The sequence below is a fragment of the Achroia grisella genome, unplaced genomic scaffold (assembly GCF_030625045.1).
Source record: "Achroia grisella isolate CSIRO2021 unplaced genomic scaffold, CSIRO_AGI_Agris_v1 utg900, whole genome shotgun sequence".
NCBI classification, from domain to species: domain Eukaryota; kingdom Metazoa; phylum Arthropoda; class Insecta; order Lepidoptera; family Pyralidae; genus Achroia; species Achroia grisella.
The window spans coordinates 2,417,343-2,434,317 of NW_026713059.1; the positions used below are offsets into that span (position 1 = coordinate 2,417,343).

The 16,975-nt window shown below is 30.4% G+C and overlaps 2 protein-coding genes across 2 annotated transcripts; one reads left to right on the plus strand and one right to left on the minus strand.

Moving 5' to 3' along the window:
* The first annotated feature begins 13,667 nt into the window (after positions 1–13,667).
* On the plus strand, positions 13,668–14,440 carry LOC131853378 (gallerimycin-like). The gene is made up of 2 exons (XM_059204246.1): positions 13,668–13,764; positions 14,177–14,440. The coding sequence occupies exons 1-2, from the start codon at positions 13,686–13,688 to the stop codon at positions 14,329–14,331; spliced, it is 234 nt and encodes a 77-aa protein (XP_059060229.1). The 5' UTR covers positions 13,668–13,685; the 3' UTR covers positions 14,332–14,440.
* Positions 14,441–15,221: 781 nt separating this feature from the next.
* Positions 15,222–16,656, minus strand: LOC131853374 (uncharacterized 30.3 kDa protein-like). Its single transcript, XM_059204242.1, has 2 exons — positions 16,551–16,656; positions 15,222–16,132 (listed from the first exon to the last, which is right to left on the minus strand). The coding sequence occupies exons 1-2, from the start codon at positions 16,645–16,647 to the stop codon at positions 15,351–15,353; spliced, it is 879 nt and encodes a 292-aa protein (XP_059060225.1). The 5' UTR covers positions 16,648–16,656; the 3' UTR covers positions 15,222–15,350.
* Between the last annotated feature and the right edge of the window lie 319 nt (positions 16,657–16,975).

The following is a 16,975-nucleotide window of genomic DNA, read 5'->3' on the forward strand; positions in this document are numbered from 1 at the left end:
GCAGAGCATTAACAAATTACTAGGAAACCCTATTAGATATTTATTTTTACAAATAAATTTCTTATAATTTTGTACATAATATAAATGTTATATTTACGTGATAATTATATTTATGAGCTACAGATATTTCGACAGTGGATCCATTAATAGGACGCTAGTAAAAAACTTAGAAATTATATAACGAAGAAATATTATGCCAATTTCAGAGGTACAAATTACGCTCGGAAAAACTGTAAAACGCACACAAAACGAATCGTGGTAAATTTAGCGCTTTTCTTTTTGTTCTTGAATGTGCAAAATAAAATGATCTTTAATGGCTACTGATTAAAGCTGACAGTTAGACTGCATTCGATGCCGATTCGTCTGTAGTTAACGCGTATCACGCATTCGGTTTGCCGTCTCTGTCCAGGTGGAAGCGTGATCGATTGGCTTTTTGTCGTTCAGCAACATCCCGATATTACGGGAGACATTTCTTTGGTTGTCACAGCACCCTCTGGCTTTCGACACTGGAATTAGTTTTGACAAATTGCATCGTGCCTAGAGGCGACAGTTGATATGTCAGAAAATTTTCAATTTTATCGCACATACCGTCTAATTGGTTTACTTTTTCCATTACTTTCTACAAATTAATAATTTTCTGTACTGTAAATTAAAGTTGGCTTTATTTTTAATAATGACCGCGACAATTTACACACTGCTATCTAGTTCCAAACTCGCAGAGCTGTGGGACTATGGGTACTAAAGAACTTACTTAAAGAAAAATGTATATACATATAATATACATAGAAAACATCTAGACCAAGAATCACTATCATGATTGTTTTGGATATTTGTTAAAAATAACACCGCAGTATCAAAGTTGTACATCAAAAAAATCTTAGATCGATGTAAAATCTCGAACCTAAAGTTTCCTAAGAAAGTCAAAGTACATTACGCACAGGCCTCGTTACTCATTTGCAGGAGAAAACTGTAATGAGTTCGTCACAACTTGTTCCCAACCCCCCCCCCCCTTTCTACTCGCCCCCACGCCTAATAGACATCGTTTAATAAATCGTCCGCGTTCACTTTAATTACGCATCCCAATTTCTTCATCGTAAACTTTCATTTTTAGCATGAAGAAGGAAGGTAATGATCGCTGCACGGCACTAAGGTAATGGCCCTATTTGGTTTTTGTATGACCATTCGCAAATCACAACAGCCACTTGACTTAGAATAGAATTAAACTAATCTTGTAGGTCATTATTGTCTAGCTACTTACTTACTACATTTATATTATGAAATCTAAAAATAATGTTGATATAAATTTATTACACATACTTATAAAGTACTTATCACTATGCGGTAGTATCTACCAATAAACCATGGGTGGTTCTGAAATTATTTCATGAATCAATAGAGAAAATTGAGAGCACTAAAATCGTTCTGCAACTGGAAAACGCGTTTGCGATGAGGAACGCGTATTTGCATTGACATCCGATCAATTGGTGCCCGCTGGCGGTGACGGCGCCCGATTGCACTTGCTTATCCTGATCGATCCAGCACAAGTGTTCACTATTCATACAACTTTAAAATGATATCAAGATGTATACATTCTACAATTTATAGTTCGGAAATTATCTCCTACGAATTTATAAAATTCAGATTTGATTTTTGTAATAGTATATACTTCTTGTAATATTATTGGTAATAGATGAAGTCAATAAATTCTTTGCTAATTTTAATAATTGGCAGAATTATTAAAATAAGCGTGAAGGGTCACTGTTAGTTAAACTTATAAAGATAGAATCTGAAGAATTATAATTATAGGTTTCATTTAATTAATCAACACAGGATAATTATAGATACACTGTTAATTTTTCTAAAACAGAAACCTAAATAATATCCTTAGATAACTTTCATTGTACAATTAATGGCAGACACATGACAGAATTGTTTAAATATATAATCTAACACAAATATGATATTAGATTTGATTATAAATGTTTGTTCTACATTGTCATTATACCACGAAAAAATACAGCGGTATGTAGAATACAATTAAAATTTTAAACAACGGTAAAATATTGGACATGAATATTTTAATGCAAATAAATGTATAAAGCCATCTCAATAAATCACTAACGTCAGTCTATCCACGGAACGGGCAATTAGCAGAAAGCGTACTCCTGAAAACAGGTGCGCCCAACATGGCGTCCAATGGACTACGATAAACGTCGATGGAAAACTCACGTTACTGAAAATAAGCCGCTACAATATTGCTTACTTGATTGTGTGTAGGGTAGAATATTTCGATGTTAGTTTAGTCGACTTCAAAAAGGTCTTAATTCCACTTTATTCATAGGAAAACTTTTTTAATGCCACGTGAACAGCGCAGGTACAGATTTACATACAAAAGTATCTACTGCGCAGATCACAACGTACTTATGAATGATAATGTTAGTTAGCCCATCGTGATATATTCATGGTTTGCAGGGGAAACCACGTGGAGATGAACCTAACATGGTATATGCAATGTTATTAATCCACATTATTAACAATCTCTTTCAGAACGTACTGAAAAAGGCAGAAAACAAATCCATGCCGAATTATTAAATAGTTTTATAATTATAAAGGACAAATATTAGAATTTATGTACATATCCATCTATTGTAGTGGCAACATTATACGTAAACGGCTAAGTGGATTTTAACGAAAGTTCTTAATTAATTAACTACATACCCTTCTTTTTGCATTAATTTCTGTTTAAGTACTAGCTTACCTTAAAACATCGATGAAAGGAGATCGAAAAATCAAACTTTTATAAATATAATAATATGATTAACGATTTACTTAATTACGATTACCATATTGAGAAATATTGATTACATGATAATCAGTCTAACTCAATATAGCTAAAATAAAACCACATTTTTACCAAAGGATAAAAAAGGTACTCATTATTTTTACACAAATATAGAATTACAAGCTAAAAAGCATATTTCTTAGAAAATTGTTTCGTTTATCAAGTAAATCCATATTTGATACCATTACAGCTAACGAGTTAAAGCTTTTTTCGGTGTATACATTATACTTTTGAGTTGGTAAATATAAACAACATAATACATTATTCCCCACAAAACAAAATTTAAAATAATAATGTATTTAATATTAACATTCTATGATAAATTCGCTATTAAATGCAATATATTAATAAGACGCTACTTGAACCATGATTACACTTATGCAATACTAGATGTAGCCCGCGAGGTCATCTGCTTTTTTGAAAAATAGATTAAGATTCGAACACCCATTTGGCATCCATTTGAAATACCTATTTGAACACCCATTTGAAAAAAATGATACAGTTTCACATTCATAATATTATCTAGACATCCCATTCTATTCAAATATGAAATTGTATTCTTTTTACATCGTCCTAGAAAAAGGTGCTTCAGAGTTTGACGTAAGCATTTGTCAACGGATAAACAAGTTGTGGTTGGCTCGAAGCGACTGGCACCGAAACCAGCTCGCCTGTTGGCGAACTTAAATTGTGTTTCCGTACTGCTGTTTACTTTGACGATGAGACCAGAAATAGAAAAGTATTATCCAAAATGTTTATCAAAATAAATTCGGGTTGTTGATTGAAGAACTGTGAAATTGTGAAGTGACCGCTTCAGTTCATGATGAGGTTACTGAATCTTTACATAGGTACGAAAAGAAATTTCGAGGATTATCTGCAGTTGAGGAAAGTCCTGCATATGTTGTGTTACCTACGTATATCTGTTCTAATATGCAATGTATATGTGCAAGGAGTTTTTTAAATATCTACGCAAATAACGGTGATCATCAGGCATAGAAAATTGATATTTTTTAAAAATATTAGCAATTATTTTATAAAAATATATACACGCATTTTTTGTAAAAATAGGGTACAAAGTTTTGGCTTCACGTTAATACGTATGATAAGATTAGTATAAAAACTTGTTCATTTACCTTTTCATTCAAATAATTTAATTATTAATAAAAATTCTACACAGGCAGATACCATGACCGCTATTCTTGAACGTATCTTCTGGATCAAAATATTTCTTTTGCAATCCCACACTTCACAATCTACCGATTGATTACTTAGTAGATAGATTAAATTATTCTACAAACTACTGTATAAAATTGCTCCGCATAAATTAAGTTTTTTATACTGCTGACGACAATGTTTTGTGAAATGTAAAATGCAATTTGAATATTTTTACATCATATTAACTTTTTTCGGTTGTATACGCTTCACGTACGAATGTTCGCTAAGCTCTCTTAATGCAAATGAAATTCATTTATGTTATATCTGCATGTCTTTGTTTTTCTGAATGATCCTATTTTTAGGTCTGACTTTCATCTCAGTTACATTAGGCAAATAAGCTTGCTAAATGCTAAAGATGGCGGATAACTCAAGGTAAAAATGTAGTCTAAATAAAAATGAAGTGTCTATTAGCTATATAGGTTATACTAAATATGTATTATATACTTACATAATATTTACTTATGAGACAAATCGGCTTTTAGTCTGAGGTACTCGTATTTATAAGGTAGATAGGTACAGCACATGACGTCAAATTTGTTAATGCCAACCCTAGTAAATCTAATTATTCTATTTATACTTGTGTTAAGGGCGAACAAGTTTTAGGGTCCATTTGATAAATCAAAAAACAATTATAGACGACCATGAGCTCTATTTGAGTATCACATAAAATTTCAATTAAGAGTTCCTAGATAAATATGTCAAAGTCTGGAGGATTGATAAAGATAACATTAAATATGGTATTTTAAAGAAGAAGAAATTTTTCTAGCCATAAATATCTTCTTTAATCAAGGTAAGTCATATTGTAGTAAGTAAAGATTTTCTAGCCGTCTATATATTTATCTATATTTCTTTTATGCAAACGAAAGGGCAAAGAAGTTGTTGGCACACCTAATGGAAAATAGGAACCGTCGCCTGTATAACTATACATTAACAGAACTACGGACTTTATAATGTGACACCATAAATATGTTGTCATTCCGGTGGACTAAGATGTCATCATGCCTTTTATCCCTAAACTTGACGGTCTTCAACCTTCAACCAAAACACTTATTACAAAGCAAGTTGTTTGATAACTGAAATAGCAGAGACTTACATAAACGACTTTTTACAAAGTCTGCCCGTCATAATCCAGCGTCTTATTCCTGCTAAAATATGTATTTTGTCCGCGAATATTCTAGGCTTTTTTTTAGTTATAAAGAATTTAGTATATTGGAAAACTATTCGGCTCTCATGGAAAATGAATAGAAATACGTTTGCGTGAGAGATATTGTGGGCAACCACTAGTCTCTAATATAATAAACTTTATTTGGCTTTCGCTTCTAAAATAGCGAGAAATTTTGATGCCATATTCCACTTACCGAAATTCTTTTATCCTCAGCGTAAAGAAAAATAAGTATGCAGAGTTGTTTTACATTGTGCTTATAGTTTTTATATTCAGAAATATTTACTGAGACGTGATAACTGTTGGTCTAAAAATATTTCTCCCTACAACACTAAGCAAACAATTGAAATATGCTTTTATACTAGCAGGTTGCACGAATATTTTTGTTAAGTTTATTTATAAACTGGACCTACATTTAATATTTATACATTTGTGTATTTCATGATTCAGAAATTTAGATTCAAAACCTCCAGTTTTGAATCTAAATTTCTATATACTAAGATAATCAAATTCGATAGACATAATTGATTATCCATTGATTAATTATGTAAATAAAAAAATATTTTATTAATTACGTTATTAAATTTACTTTTATATTTACATAATTTTATTTATTAAATAAAAAACTTTTCTACGTTTTGATATTATAAAAATGTATATACCATTACGTACTACTGGTAAAAATATGGATAGATCATTTTTAATTGCTAAAACACAAAAATACTTTAGCTGATAAAGAAGCATGAAATAAAACTTGCTGAAAGCATATTTGAACTAATGAAATAAAATGACACAAAAGGCTGTTAAAATACCCCACATAGTTACTATAGAATCCTAAATCAAAACTAACTGATGAATTGGTTGGTAACTGGACATAGAAAACTTATTAAGGGCAAATAAACACTTGACTGTTAATTTAGCTGAGTCAGTCGGTTACTGTCAACTAGCAAGTTAACAAATCTTTGATTTCCAAGGACCCTTCGATAGTAAAACTTCAGACGTTATTCCAATACGCTGGTTCTCAACCAATGGTCCGAAAAAGTCAAAATTAACAATTATTTTTTTAAACTATTATACTGTTATTCATATTACATATTTAACAGTATTAAACGTGAGTATCCGCTCAATAGAATATAATTTAATTTTAAAATAATCATATTTAAAATATAAATTAATACCTATATATAGTAGATATTCATTCTTTAAAGATGCGCTTTTGTCGATGGAGCCCTTGCCATTTCCCTCGATTACCCAAAGTCCTCTGCGTAGACACCTCTGTCTCGCCAATTTCAACCTCCAACCAGCTGTCGAGTTACCCGATAACATCGCTGTCCTAACTTGTAGTTTGAACTAATTGAATATTATATTTAATTACAACTTTATTTATTCTATTCTTATTAATAAATCTTTCTTTTCAAAGTAGAATTTTATAACCGAATATTAATCAGCCCGGGAATCCTATAGACAATTGGCATAACAACTGTCATCTTATTTGCACATAAAAAATGTGTATGCTCATAAAAAGTTTGAGAATCACTGTTTTAAAAGCATCAGTCGAAATCGCAGCTATAGCAGTATAGTGAGATAAGCTGGCGTAAACCCACTAAACCGTTCACAGCGAGAGCTGTAACAAACCTGATAAATTAAGTTCTCTCTGTAGAAATTAGGAGAGTTTTTATTAATTAGGTACTCGATATATTTTTTAATACCAATTTAGATTTAAATACATGTTCTACTAGAAAACTCTACTATTATACATAACTTATTTTATTGATTTGTAAATGAAAATCTATATATAGTAAGTATCAACGTTGTATGTTCTTAGAATTATTTTGACATATAGCCCTTGGTCATCTTCTATGATCATCGCCAGGGAATTCGCCCTCCTCACACCCTACAACCTAAATAGTCGCGTATCTCATACAGTGCGGTTTGGAGAATATTTCTCGTTCAAACGCTCAGTTTGTGGAAATAGCTTTTTGCCGAAGTTTTCCCTGGAGAGTAAACCATGGGATTCTTCGAAAAGGGCGCTGTAAAAGTTTCTTGTGGGGTAGTAAAGTGCACGTGACACTGGTGTTGGAAATTATATAGCTACATTAGATACACCAAAATATGTTATATTAAAAACGCAATATACATGTTAATGTATAATACAATTTTTTTTTTTACTTTAATTCCAAGTCGGCACAATCTAGTTGTTATATGCTTAATGTACATACTAATGATACTAATTTATTTTGCATCCAATATTGACAATTTAAATTGTTCCCTGGTACTTAAACTAAGTAGAAACTTATATTTTAACTACCAGTTCCTTCCTTTTACAATTCACAATGCAGCAATTTACAACTCACAATTGGCATTACAAATTATAAAAAGACAATCAAATAAAGTATTAACATAAGCTTATCATCATTTACTTGCATAATTACAAAGCTAATACGAAAGCGTCAAGATATCAATTCTATTACTTTTTTTAAATTAATCCTAACTTTCTATTACAAAGTAGATAGTATGAATATACAAATAAAAAGAGATACGATAATATGAATTGCACACTTACACCGTCAGACACTACTTAGTCTGACGGTGTATGTGTGCAATTGCATACTACATTTATTACAAAATATACTCCATCATTCTCTCATCTAGAACGATTACGCAACTGAATTAATCTAAGAATTAATGAAATCGTTCCTCTCCAAGAATATGGTTTTATCTCACAACGCACTCTATATATCCGTAAATGAAACCTTTTACACATAACAATTTTCATATGGAGGCTGCCCCAGCAGCAAAATAAAATTCATTATAAATGCAAACGTCTCTCTTTAGTCGGTCATCTTTTCCCGCCTAAGCCACTGCACCAATTTTGTTTAATTTCGGAGAAAAGAATGTAGACTATATTTTATCCTGGTCTGGTGGATACTATATAGTACAATCTCAATATAAAATTAAAGTAAATACTAAAGTATCTACATAGTATTGGAACTTTGGTTATTAAATTTATATCTGACCAGATAGAGGACATTACAACTACAATTTTAAATTTAGAAAGGTATTCATAGTCTTCTATTGTTCGTAAATGTTATTATTGACATATTGTGAGCCTTTTACTTTGACCACAGATAACATAATATTTTTACCAATTATATAGATATTTTACCTTTGTATTTCACTATATTTATTAACACTGCGTATTAAACCTTTACACTTAGGCTACCCTATCTTCGTGTTTATAATCAAGCTGTCGGTCGGGACTGAGCGCCCCGCAAGCGTGAATATTACTTTCTATAGTACAGCCACTTAGAAAAATTACAGAAAATGAAATGAGAATTTCTTTTTGTTTGAAGGTCTTTGATGCTATTTTGCTGATCCAGGTATTATTTAAATTACAATATTACTTTGATGTCAGGTATTATTTTATCTATTAATATTATGCCTACGCATATGGGCATGATTTTCCTTACCAAAGTTATATATTCTTATACTCGACAAAACTCCATCATCTTCAAAAGCATTTAAAAATAAATAATATTTATATATATATTGTGTATTTCGGTTCTATATCTGTGTATAATTTATAAGTATATATTGATTATATTACTATATAAGAACTGTAATTTACTAGTGTTATAGTTTTTAAAGACTTTTAATAATAGTGATATTCCTGGACAATTCGCACAGTGCCATCTAGTCCCAAGCTAAGCAGAGCTTGTGTTATGGGTAGACTATATATAGTATTAGATATAAATACTAACATACTTTTTTTAAGAATACATAGAAAACACCCAGAGCGCTACAAAGAATCAATTATACTATATGAATACAAATACTTATTTCTTAAGATCGTTGTATCCTGTTATTTTAAATGTATTTACTATAAATATAGTGTTACAAACAAACAAATGTTGGTACCGTGCGAGGAATGAAACCTGCGACCATCGGAAATGAAGCAGTGTGCTAAACCACTAGACCACCGAGGCCGTTAATTTGGAAACAATTATTAATTATCTCAGACTGCCGTTGTCACATTACAATTTGCGTTCATTTCTATCAGTCCACTGTCCTGTCTTTAGAGATGTCGCATCGAGGAACCCATCTCATACGACCGGGTGCTATTGGAAATGTCAGTTTATTACCTAATACAAAAACGTAGGGCTGTCACAACTCACTTAACCCATGGTGACGCCACCGGATGGACCCCAATAAATTATCGTCATTATTGGCCAAAAAATATGCTGATTTTTCCTTCACGAAAAATGTGTGGGATTTCAACGTATATTTAACGTCTATCTCGTTTAAATAAACTGAGACAGACTGTGTTATTTTATTGGATATCAAAATGAATGTGGTATTGATGTTTTAGAATGGTCTTTATTATTGTACTTATAAATTTAATACCATGGTGAAGTTGTTTATATTCAGATATTCGATATTGGTATAATAACATAAAATAAGAAATAGATGTTTCAAATGGAAAAGTCATTTCCAATTGGTTTTTAGATGGTTTCATTCATACTTATTCCACTTCGTAATTCCGTCTGATATTTGCCATAAAGGTTTTGCATGTAGCAAATTTATAATATATTTTTATTTAGCGAATATAAATAACATATAATAAATATTGATTTACTTGCTTACAATAAATTCATATTTCCATATAAATATCAATCACATAATATATTATAAATTTATGTGTTAATTATTTATGTATACATGTTATTTATTGTACATATATAATATCTATTTCATATATATAAATATATATTTCCAGATAGCCATGATGCATCTGTTGGGAGATATCTGTATGTACTTCTAATTCTGAAATTTAATACTATATTACTAGCTAATGCAAACGTCGTTTTGCCAAATAAATTAAAATAGCTATTAAAAAATAGAGGTTGGTGAAAAATATATAGCAGCCGATTCTCAGATCTACTGAATATGCACATACAAATTTTATAAAAATCGGTCAAGTCGTTTTGGAAAAGTATGGTAACATTGTTCATATATAAGATGATATCAAATTCGTCATGTAAAATAAATGTTTCGATTCCCTTTCATGTTCGTAAAATACCACAGAAATGGACGAAAAAAGTAGTCGACACGTAGATACGTCAGTAGCAATGAAATATCTAGGTCTATTCATATAGGATAAATTCTATGGATAGATTCTATTTTCATTTAGTAATCAACTTGACGGTACGGTTTTCCAATTTACCTATATTTGAAACGCCAGGAATATATCTGCCCTATTTTTATTTTACTAAATAGACCTGTTGAATCAACAGTATGTAGAGTTATATTATTCAATTTGTATTTTCATTTTATTAAATAAAAAATAATATTGTATTTAAAAAGGCCAAATTCATAATGTGATGTTTTAAAAAAATGGCTCGCACATTTAAATATTTTAAAGCTTTTTGTCTCTTTATTTACAGTTAAGATTACTGTATTTATAGTTTTAAAATATTTTTTACTAATTTCGTTCAAATAATTTACCTTAGATTGGGTTATCGAGTCTACTTTAATATACGGGTATCTACGAGGAAGAACTGTATAGTACTTCTAAGCGCTCTGAATTCCATTTCTTCTTTATATAATCTCTGCTACGTAGCTATCAAAAAGATTAATATTTTTCCTGGATACAAATTAGTGTCAATTTAATATGACCTTATGGCCAGCGGGATTTAATTCGGGGTAGTAAACACAACGCTTAAGGCTGCATGTCTCTAACTACTCTCCATACAAAACATGCAGCTATGAAACATTTATGTAACATAATCCAAATATAAAGGCTTTTCTTTTTTACAGTAACTAACAATTACATATAATTAATAGTAGAAAATATTCACACTTGAAGAAATTTTGTTCGTAGGTTAAGGCGTCTAATATCAGTGTTTAGCACTTTTACAACTTTATTTTAGAATTACACGTAACGTGATAAATTCATTAAAAAAATCATTCAACAATTTTCCATCAAATAAGGACCTATCTTGGCTCATTCGTATGAACAATCCAAGACGATTTAAAAGCTTTAAAATAAGTGCAAATCATTTTATTCATGTTAAACTAGAATAACGAAAACGTACCTTTATATTCACAGTAATAATATATAAAGCATTTCGATTGCATAAAGATAGAACCAATACATATAATACCTACATTGTGATTTTGTTTCGTGGACATACTCTTAAAATTAGTAATTTTTCTTTTTTATAAATTTTCAGAACGGAATCAAGTCACGTTGTTAAAATCATTAGGAAGCAAGCATTCGCGTTTGTTCACCGATAGAACGACAAAATGGAATCGGTTGAGAACCCCACTAACCCGGCAGCCATAGTCACGTTGGCCCAATCTACTAGGAATAGGGATCACGGCGATCACGCCTTACATCGAGTGCGGTGGGCAATGTATGCATAGGAAAAAAACTAAGGAATACACATACAGGATCATAATAATAAGACATATGCCAAAAGGATGTCGCCACAAAGAAAGCGACAGATATTACTTTAAATAAAAAGAAATGAGTAGGTGTATTATGTGTATTTTTTTCACGAATATTTTTATTTCAGAATTATTATCTAAATTATTTACCCATCAATTCGCATTATACAAACGCATTATACAAATTTTACGACAAATTTGTATAATGCGTTTCAGTAGCATAATGTTTTTTTTATCTATGCATTTTATGCTTAAGTTTAAAAAATATTGGCATATAAATTTTCACATATTAATATAAAGATACTAGCTGACCCGCCCAATTTACATAATATCTTTTTAAATTATAGCCTATAGGTATGTTAGTCATTTGTATAAGCTATATTACTATAAAGTGACATCAAAATCCGATCAGTAGTTTTTGCATGAAAGTGTAATAAATATCCATCCATTCATCCATACTCACCAACTTTCGCGCTTATAATATTAGTAAGATTCCAGATGACTGGTATCTACGCAACATAAAAATGCTTTTTACTAATTATATCACTATGAAATTATTCCGTAATGTAATATAACGTAACAGAAAAACAGGAAAATGTATCATATCTAATTGATAAAGGACATTGGTGATTAAAATAAGTACACACTCGAACAATTCGCAAAACTAAGGCAAGCAAACAAGGTCGGAGAAATGATACGTTATCTGAAGAGATAGCAATCAAATAAAACCTTCTCTGAAACGTATTCACATCGACATCCACAGGAAATTGGCATTTACTTGCAGGACTTAAGCCAGAGTTTCGAAGGCTACAAAATAGATTTATTGCTAGCTATTCTGTGACTAAGAAATTGACTACGGGTATTCCCTTTCCTAGACGCAGCGGGATTTTCTGTATTATACCAGATAACATCTATTCCTTGCTAAATATTGTGTAAAATCTGAGGCTGCAACAATGTAACAGCAAAGCACAATACTAACAACAATTTTGTTTAAGATATTTAAAAATATTAACTCAACTCATGTTTTAAAAACATTTATTTTTTTATATAAATCATGGATAGCCTCTATAGATTTGCACAAATATTTTGTTATCTTTTAACTAATATGTAAAAAATTTACAATAGCTTATGAATTTCATTATAAATATATTGTATTCAAATACATTTGCACATTTCTATTTACGACAATATTGTTCAAACTTGTCAGTAACGTTGCATGGGGATAGATGACAGAAAAAAATTTAGTTCTTTGATCTGTAGCATATATAATTGTACAGTAGTAGAAATAAATAAAATTCTTGCTAAACTTATTAACACGGAGGCATAACATCTTAGTCCTCTGGACTGAATAACTACATACGTCACATATTATCATTCTATATATATATATATATATATATATATATATATATATATATATATATATATATATATATGTATATGCTACGACGCTCTTTATATAGGTATATAGGCTAGAAAATAATTATTATTACGTATAATACAATTACAAGACCAAAACGAGGTCTTATCGCTAAGCAATCTCTTACAGACATTCTTTAGGTAGACGGTGAAGATATTAAAAAAAATAGGTGGTGCACATAACAACACAACTAATATATAAATAATACATGCAAATGATATTATAAGAACTATTATCGAATAACAATATATATTCATTAAAATAATTACAACATTCAACATTGTAACTACATAAGTCATATTTCTGTGTCAAAGAAATCGACGAGGGTATTCCCACTACCCGATTTGATATTACAAATCGACGTACCTGGCTGTTAATAATTGTTAATTGAGAATTTATAATACATCTCCGCTTGCTTTAAACTTTCTATTTAATAATCTAATGGATGCACAACAATGTATATGATGTATGTGTAAATAATAGAATGCAGTGTATGCTAATTACTATTGACATATGAATGTTTTATTTACCTCGATGATGGAGGTTGTATAAATAACTTGCGATGGGCGCTGCATCGCATGTCCCTGTAAGACGTGATCATGAAGGCAGCCGTCGTCGTCGCAATTTTTCTGGCCTTTTTGGCTGTTGTATCATGTGTCGAGTTAGAGAAATCTACAGGTAACAAGTACTACATAAATATTATATCTGATTTGTATATTTAACACTCCTTTTGTGGTATATGAACAGATTTATTTTATGTATTGAATTTGTATCAACTTTTCTATTTTACATGTGCATGTAAAACAGAAAATTTTAAGTAATTAAGTATGCATCGAATTAATTACCTTATTGGCATTAACAATATTAACATGTAGTAAATTACTGTAGTAGTAGTAGACTAAAACCATCTTCCATGTTAAGAGACTTACTTAGACCCATTAAAGGATTAAAAGTTAAGTTAAAAGTTACAATAATTCGAGTAATTGTGAACAAAATAACAAACTTCCCAACAATATTTTTTTTGTTTTGTTCTATAGATATATAAATGCACTTTTAATTATATGTATACATGTATTCTATTCATCCACAGAGTCCGGTCACGTCATTCAAAAGAGAGGAGTAACCATTACAGCCAAACCGCCTTTTCCACGATGTGTATTTTATGAGTGCATTGCAAACTGCAGGAATAGAGGATATAAAAACGGTGGATACTGTACCATCAATGGATGCCAATGTCTTCGTTGACATCTATATTATTGTTTTAATAATTTTAAATAATACCTATAATATCAAAAACTACAAAGTATATGTGTTTCGAATGGTCATTTAAATAAATTAAAAGTAATAAAACATATGCCATATATTTTTGTGTATTTCATTTAATTTTTATTATAATGTAATATAAATAGAATTTATTTAATAATTTTAATATAAAAAAAGTTTCAAACAATTTTCGATTTACAAATTACCTATATGTTAACTATTTTTTATGTAGATTTTATATGTGCATATTGTATAATATATAGTACAATCATATACATAAAAATAGGTCTTTTTATATCTTATGCCTTTGAAATTAAGATATTAAAGATAAAATTATATGCATTTAAAACTTTTATTTAAATTTCAAATTCCAGTTTCAAATATTACTTTTATATCACTATGAATTTGAATTTCAATGAAGAAAAATTAAACCTGAACAAATACCACAAAGAATATAATATTACGAAAAGTTGATATAATAGGCTCATAATATCCTTTTGAATGTAAATTAGACTTTTTCGGTGGTCACCATTGTTTAAATGTTATGTCAGACTAGATCAGTTCCTGTTCAAATATGAACGTATCGAGGCGAGTCCATAGCATTTTCGCGATTGTTTCAGCTTCTATGATATTTTGCAGTACCTCTAGTAAATAGTCATATGGAGACAAGATTTTAATATATTTAAGAAATATCCAATTGTATAAAAATTTTTTGATGTGAATTATCTATATAAAAAATAATAATTGTATACAAAAAACAGAGAAAAATAGCTCTAAAGGTTTTAAATAATTAACAATAATTAACGATGGTCTCAGATTTTACCTTTATTTATTTTATTTTTGTTATGAAATGTAAATAAATATGTAATAAATAAATAACACATTAAGTAGTTATATTATGTACACGTTATAGTACAGTAGTTAATAAATCTTTTAAATAATACTGATCGAATATGATATTACTTATATAATATAATAAATAAAAGGAAATACTATGTGTGTCAGTATTTACCCATATTTTTTAGTTTGTACGGACTCAAAAAATATGATGGTATAGTAGATGGAACAATAACTCGTCTCAGTGAAACATCACCGCTGATGACTTTCTTCGTCCCAGTTCCAAAGTAATACGCTTGTATCACTAACTTCGAGCAATAACTAGGATTTGTCGACCACACGTCAGCAGTGATTTTGTATGTTATATGTTTTGTTTTCTTCGAACCTCCACTCGGGTTATAATAAGTGTGATCAGCCCAAATTGCTGCACCGTTTGCTGCATTACTATTCGGACAACGGTACACGGTGGTCCAATCAGACGCGTGTTCATCGAACCACTTGTGTTTGCTTATCTGTCTATTATTGTCTTTGATTCCGTTCTGCCACCCTGCACCACCGGGCATCTCTAACACCCAATAATCTGTAGTCATAATAGCGGCATGACCAACCAAACCACCGATGCCCCGTCCGGTCACCAAAATGTCTCCTTTCCTAACTGTATTCACGAACCGTCTTTTGTTGTCGGCTGTACTGCGTTTAGAGATCTTCCTTTCAAATAATGACTCCTGTGTATCGATGAGAATACCGAAGTTGTTCATAATGAGCCACTCCTCGTAATTAATCGGTTGACTGCCATTGATAGCTATATAGTTCTGGTACAAGTCTCTGAAGACGTTTTGTTCATCTCTCTCAAACGATGCGAAAGAATATTTTTCCGGATTAATTATTCCCATGTCGACTCCGATACTGTAAGTTCTGTTGATTGTTTCATTAGACAGGTTCTCCACTGTAAATAGTAGATTATATATATTTATAATTACATATTAATAACAAGTAATATCATAATATATTTAAATTTGTGACTTAAATAAACACAAGAAATATAAGACTTTTTGTAATCATAATGAAAGTGTGAAATATTTTTTTTAATGTGTATATAGGTACTTGTTGTGAGTTAACTTTGTATAAAATTGGCTCCTTACTAATTCGTGGAATTGGAAAAACTACCCAGTCATTAATAATTTAGTTTTCAATTTTTGCTTAATTGAAAGCCGACGCTTTAATTGAATTTCTGTCCGGAACATTAGAAGTTATTTATAAACACCGCTATTTCCACCCCAGTCCTGAACCAACATTTCCTTGTGTATCTAAATGTGGCACTTTCAATTAATTTATCTAATCTAATTAATTATTCAGTAGCTCACCATTTTGTACATTCTGCTCACAATATATTAAATTCACGTTCATAAAATAAAGAATCGCCAATAGCAATTGTAATCCTATTTTGGATACGATTTTCATGATGTCGGAATTTCTTTAACAATTCTGATTACAATATCTTGAAACACCACTTATATATGATAAATGTGATAATCAACAGAACAGAGTAATTAGGTCAACAACTTAGTTTATTGCGAGATATCGGGGATGTACTAGAGATAGCAAACGACTCATTGCTCTCGATTCTTAATTCCTTAAGTAGATATTATACATCAACTAAGATACCATAAGAAATAAAAAGTTCTAAGAACTTAAACTGCATGTACCTAATTACTGTTACTCCTGCGTAAACCGTTAGCGCAGGCAGGTGCACCATTCCATTATAAACCATAAAAAAAAAAAGTTACTG

Coding starts and splice junctions, on each gene's coding strand:
- LOC131853374 (XM_059204242.1), bottom strand. CDS start 16,647: ATGAAAATCGTATCCAAAATAGGATTACAATTGCTATTGGCGATTCTT. Junction 16,133..16,550: donor TGAGCAGAATGTACAAAATG/GTGAGCTACTGA, acceptor TACTATTTACAG/TGGAGAACCTGTCTAATGAA.
- LOC131853378 (XM_059204246.1), top strand. CDS start 13,686: ATGAAGGCAGCCGTCGTCGTCGCAATTTTTCTGGCCTTTTTGGCTGTT. Junction 13,765..14,176: donor CGAGTTAGAGAAATCTACAG/GTAACAAGTACT, acceptor ATTCATCCACAG/AGTCCGGTCACGTCATTCAA.